Source organism: Hordeum vulgare, chromosome 1H (assembly GCF_904849725.1).
Source record: "Hordeum vulgare subsp. vulgare chromosome 1H, MorexV3_pseudomolecules_assembly, whole genome shotgun sequence".
NCBI lineage: Eukaryota > Viridiplantae > Streptophyta > Magnoliopsida > Poales > Poaceae > Hordeum > Hordeum vulgare.
Genome location: NC_058518.1, coordinates 401,847,091 through 401,852,793, shown reverse-complemented (window position 1 = coordinate 401,852,793; position 5,703 = coordinate 401,847,091). Strand labels below are relative to the sequence as shown.

Here is a 5,703-nt window from a genome sequence, read left to right as displayed (position 1 = left end):
ACTTTCATTGTTGTACTACCTAGCAAACATCAGGGAGGTAAGCCTACTAATCATGAGGTGGGCCAAACTGAAAATCCTATCAAGGGCATGGATAACGCTATGTGAAATCCTATCACAAACTGCAGCCAAAGAAGAGAAAGTTATCCAATCCACTATCTGAGCAGGGGCAGATTGAACTGAACTGGGGCATGTGAACGTCATGTTTATCAGATTCAGTGGCACCTTTACCAGCAACTTCTGCCAAAAACGCTTACTGAGATCAGACAAACAGTCATGTTTAAAATCAGATTGCAAACTTCCCATTGATGATGATAACAAGATGGTACCATCACATACATCACACCATAACACAGCCGACGAGGAATCTTACTACCACAGGCACGACCTAACAAGAAACCAACACATCTCTACACCTCGAGACCAGATCAGACACTGGGAAGCAGGAAGCAGCCTAGGCCCTCTCGCCACGGATGCGGCGGGCGAGCTGGATGTCCTTGGGCATGATGGTGACGCGCTTGGCGTGGATGGCGCAGAGGTTGGTGTCCTCGAAGAGGCCGACGAGGTAGGCCTCGGCGGCCTCCTGGAGCGCGGAGACGGCGGAGCTCTGGAAGCGGAGGTCGGTCTTGAAGTCCTGCGCGATCTCCCGCACGAGGCGCTGGAAGGGGAGCTTGCGGATGAGCAGCTCCGTGCTCTTCTGGTACTTGCGGATCTCCCGGAGCGCGACGGTGCCGGGGCGGAAGCGGTGCGGCTTCTTCACGCCGCCGGTGGCCGGCGCGGACTTGCGGGCCGCCTTGGTGGCCAGCTGCTTCCGCGGGGCCTTGCCGCCGGTGGACTTCCTCGCCGTCTGCTTCGTGCGGGCCATTGGGGCGGGAGGATTCGGTTTGGTGGGCGCGGGGAGAGGATTGCTTGGGAGATTTGGGATTGGAATGAGGAAGAAGGGAGGGATTCGGGGGTCCTTTTAACAAGAGGAGATGGGAGTGAGTTTTCGAACAAGGGATTGGAATGAGGAAGAAGGAAGGCAATTTTCCGCGCTTTGTGTTTTCGGCGCTCCGAGTTTCGGGAGCGAAGGAGATGGGAGTGAGTTTTCGAACGTTGGATCTGCGGGCTGTGGATGGTGTGGATTTGGTTTAAGGCGAGGCACGCGGATCGTGGGCAGCGATCCGTGGCGTGGGTGTTCCTCGGTTCTGACTGGTTGATTGCAACTGCGCTGCGTGGATTTCTTTGTGGAGTTCACACGAGTGGCATGATCGAGGATGGGCCGAAAATACAGCGTCACCACCGGACGCCCGGACCAGACGTAGTGAAACAAATCATCTTAAAGCATCTACACCACAATCCTTCAAATTCAGCCGCGTAAACGCCGCGCATACATCCAAGCGTTCACGGATACTAACCATCAAGTCTCAAAAATACAATCTACATTCAAAAAAATTATATTATGATCATCAAATACATATTATAAAAGAAATGCAAGAAATAAAACCTATGTATTACGTACAACCTAGCTACTCCTTGTCGGAGATGTCGACGATCTCCGTGCCCTTCGACGAATAAATGATCGTGTGTTGCATCTCCGCCCGCTCCGACTGCTCCGTTGCGGCCTCCTCCGCCTCAATCTTTGCGCCCAACTCGTCGAAGAGGGCGTCGGCCTACGTCGGATGAGCCCGCGGTTGGCCTTCACCTCATCCTCATCCCGGATGGAATCCAGAATGACGTGTCGCTCTGCCATCTCCTTCGATTGAGTGATGATGAACTCCACAGCCTCCGTCATGCTCAGGTCGGGCGCTAGAACCAAGTCGTCCTCGTGCACGGCGGCCACTCAAGCACCATAGCTTGTCGGGCCTCCACCCGCGAACTTCACGGGATGGTTTGGTCAGCTAAGTTCAAGCCCGACCTGCCACGCACTACGACGGCTCCCTCGACCCTGCATAGTTCCTTCAACTCTACGTCCTGAGCGTCGAAGTGGCGGACGCCAATTACAAGGTCATGGCGAACTAGCTTCCGACGACGCTCAAGGATGGCGCACGATTCTTGCTCCTGAACTTGCCCGAGGACTCAGTCTCTTCGTGAAGCGACTCTGTGAGTTGTTCCTCGCCAACTTCAGGGGCACGCACGACCGTCCCCTTTACGTCAACAACGTGCAGTGCGTGAAGCAACGCCGTGATGAGACCCTTCGCCAGTACATCCAGCGGTTCAGCCAGGTGCGTAACAAGATTACGCTTGCCACGGACGAGGCGATCATCATGGCGTTCACCAATGACGTCAAGGACCTCAAGATGTGCAAAAACCTCGCTGTCAACGACACCCTGAGCACAGCCATGGAGCTGTTCAACTTGATCGACAAGTGCGTCAAGGTTGAAGAAGGCCACCTGTTCGCCCACGACAACCCTGACGACACGCCCGAGGACGCCAAGGCCAAGGCCAAGGAGATCAAGCGCAAAGGACCCTCCGTGCTTGAGGCTGAACCCGAGCAGAAGCGCCAAGGTTAAACGATTTCTGAATTGCTGCAGTATCTGAAGATCAGGATGAGAGGCCGTAGATGAGAAGCACTCACCAGCCAGTCAATCTTTAGTTCGAGAAGCTGTACATGTGCACTTCCTTTTCCGCGCTGTTACAGAACACATGTACGCAGATTCAGGTCGCCGCAGCTATCACAAATCCAACACTTTACATAATACCACCGTGGCAAGTCACAGAAGTTATCAATCCTTCAACCTAAGTGCAGATAGTTCACCTTTTATGAGTACATGCTACCAGCAGGTCAGAAGATGCAGCCAGAAGACCATAGCTTCCATCATGGATACAGCAAACGTGCATGCCTCTAGCACATCACCTTGTTTAAGGAACACCTTCCTGCAAGAAATGGACAGCTAGTCTAATTTTCAGAGTAACACCATCAATAGGACCAGGACCAAGCTGTTCCAGCCTAACCAATTGACTGATAGATAAGCAACGCAAACTTACGAAAACTACTATTGAGATAGCATACTATTGGGTCGCTCTTATTACCGATAATCATGGCGGGAAACAAGCCAACCCGATTGGACAGCACTGGGTTCCGCACATAATGCACAATATCATGATTCTGGGACCCAAGTTGCTACGAAAGCACAATCACTTGGCAGACATTAGTAAAAGCACTTATAATACAAAACAAATCGCAGAAGCAGTCACTAACAATAGTATACTACTACTTACATATAACCATAGTCAACCACTAATAGAATGACTCCCCAACAACAACAAAAGACATTAAACTGCAAATGGCCAAACATGGCAGAGTTCAGTTCAGAAGAGTACCAAACATTAGCATTCTACTAGATGTCAGTTTGCAAAACAAGTACCAAACATTAGCATTCTACTAGAGTACCAAACAGTATCTGATAGAAACAAATCGCATATGAGGAATGCACATTTGTGTTCCAGATTAGAGCTTCCCAAGAGCATCACTGCATAAATACATCCAACAGATTTCATCCATCACGAACACTTTTAGATTCAGACAAACTAGTCAAACACCATGGTAACTACAAGCACTGAAAGACACTAGCGATCTAAGAGGAGGTGAACTTGGTGACGGCCTTGGTGCCCTCGGAGACGGCGTGCTTGGCGAGCTCCCCGGGGAGGACGAGGCGGACGGAGGTCTGGATCTCCCGGGAGGTGATGGTGGGCTTCTTGTTGTAGCGAGCGAGCTTGGCGGCCTCGCCGGCGAGCTTCTCGAAGATGTCGTTGATGAAGGAGTTCATGATGGACATGGCCTTGGAGGAGATGCCGATGTCGGGGTGGACCTGCTTGAGAACCTTGAAGATGTAGATCTTGTACGTCTCCACGCTCTTCTTGCCCTTCTTCCTGCCCTTCTTCTCGCCGCCCTCCTTGGAGGCGGTCTTGCCCGCCGGCAGACGCTTCTCGGCCTTGGGCTTCTTCGCCGCCGGGGCCTTCTCGGCCTTCTCCGTGGTCGGCTCCTCCTCCGCGGGCTTCTTCGCCGCCGGCTTCTTCTCCGCCTTGGGGGCCATCGCTGCTTCGGGAGATTGGTTCGGGGGATTCGCTGGTGGGTACTGGAAGGTGGGGAATATGTTCGGAAGGAGATGATAAGAAATGTGCAGCGGGGCTGCTGGATTTATACGGAGGGGTGCTGGCGCTGATTAGTGGAGGGGTGAGTGCCCCGGATCGGTGACGTGGAAGAGAATAGATCGTTCGGTGCTGTTTTCTGTGGACGGTCGCGATGCGTTTTGGAGCGTATTGTTGTTCCTGTCGAAAAGATCTGGGCGGGAACGAAAAGTTCGGAAGAGCACGTTTATTATGGAGCGCGCGACCGCGAGAATGATTTTGGATTATATTTTACTCCATCCGTTCCTAAATATAAGTTTTTCTAAATGTTTCACTAATAGACTACGTATGAATGTATATAGACATATTTTAAAGTATAGATTTATTCATTTTGCTCCGTATGTAGACACCTAGTGAAATATCTTAAAAGACTTATATTTAGGTACGGAGGGAGTAGTATTTTTTAGAGAACAGCAACTTTATTGAATTACTCAATAATACTATAGTTTTTCTTTTTTTGCGACGAATAATGCTACAGTTCTATAGGGCCTTGGAGGAAAAAGCTTATTTTACCTTGAACTCGTCGTAAATGTTCGGCGTTTGAATCCTGAACTTGAAATCCGTTTTATTTGTACTCTAAACTTGTAAATTCCGATTTAAATATAAAAAATAGACATATTTGGTGCATCGAAAATGTGATTATCCAGGCTCATGTATGAACTGTTCTTACGTTCACGGGTGCGTACGAGCGGCACAATGAATTGTTGACCATGTATAACATATATTTTTTTAATGAAAAACAAATTATATTATGGTATTTGTGACATTTAAAAAAATGTTCATGCGTTAAAGAAAAGGAATGTGACATTTGAAAAAAAATGTTTAGACCCTGTAAAAATTATCATGTAATTTAAAAAAACATAGTTGCATTTTAAAAATGTTCACGCATTTCTAAAAACAATTCGTGAAATTTAAAATATATATTTATATAATGTACAAAAATGTTGCCATAGTTTAAAATCCGTACCATTCAAAATGTCATAAAGGAAGAAACATAGTTATGTTGTTCTTTCATTATGCAAGAAAACTACATGAAGAATACAAATTCTCCATGACATATGCATATTATCACAGAAAGAGTGGGATAATTCTGATTGAGCGGTTAAGAATTTTTCGCGCGGGGAGACCAGCAAACTAAGATTCCCTCGATATATTTTGCGTACACATTAGAAACATTTTTTTATACACATCTCTATTTTTTTCTCACACATTGCACATTTTTCATATATATATGTTTGATGTCTTTTTTCATACACATTATTCGTTTTAGGTATATATCTAAAACAATTTTATACATATTTAATATTTTTTAAACTTATGTTATTGTCAGGCCATACGATTTAATTGGGATCATGTACGAATAGCGTGGATCTTGGTTTTGGGATGTGATTCATACGTGCATCTAGCGTCGACCACAAACACACAAACAAACAAACACACTCAGTTGACAGAAAAGCGGATAGATATGCATTTTTCACTGTAATGACCATGTATATAGGCATCAGCTCCATAAAAAATTAGGCTCACTCATGCGTGCACCTACTACTATTACTCAACTTCAAGAACGCTTTTATGCTTGCCTCTCTATGTATTAAG

General features: G+C 47.3%; 2 protein-coding genes across 2 annotated transcripts; both read right to left on the bottom strand.

The window, feature by feature from the left end:
- Window positions 1-276: 276 nt before the first annotated feature.
- On the bottom strand, window positions 277-914 carry LOC123440459 (histone H3.2). The gene has a single exon (XM_045117027.1). The coding sequence runs from the start codon at window positions 860-862 to the stop codon at window positions 452-454; it is 411 nt and encodes a 136-aa protein (XP_044972962.1). The 5' UTR covers window positions 863-914; the 3' UTR covers window positions 277-451.
- A 2,557-nt stretch (window positions 915-3,471) lies between these two features.
- LOC123440449 (histone H2B.1-like) lies at window positions 3,472-4,090 on the bottom strand. The gene has a single exon (XM_045117016.1). It carries the CDS (start codon window positions 4,011-4,013, stop codon window positions 3,555-3,557), a length of 459 nt encoding a protein of 152 aa, XP_044972951.1. The 5' UTR covers window positions 4,014-4,090; the 3' UTR covers window positions 3,472-3,554.
- Between the last annotated feature and the right edge of the window lie 1,613 nt (window positions 4,091-5,703).

Bases quoted from the DNA above. Each gene is read 5' to 3' on its own strand.
- LOC123440459 (XM_045117027.1), bottom strand. From the start codon at position 862: ATGGCCCGCACGAAGCAGACGGCGAGGAAGTCCACCGGCGGCAAGGCC.
- LOC123440449 (XM_045117016.1), bottom strand. From the start codon at position 4,013: ATGGCCCCCAAGGCGGAGAAGAAGCCGGCGGCGAAGAAGCCCGCGGAG.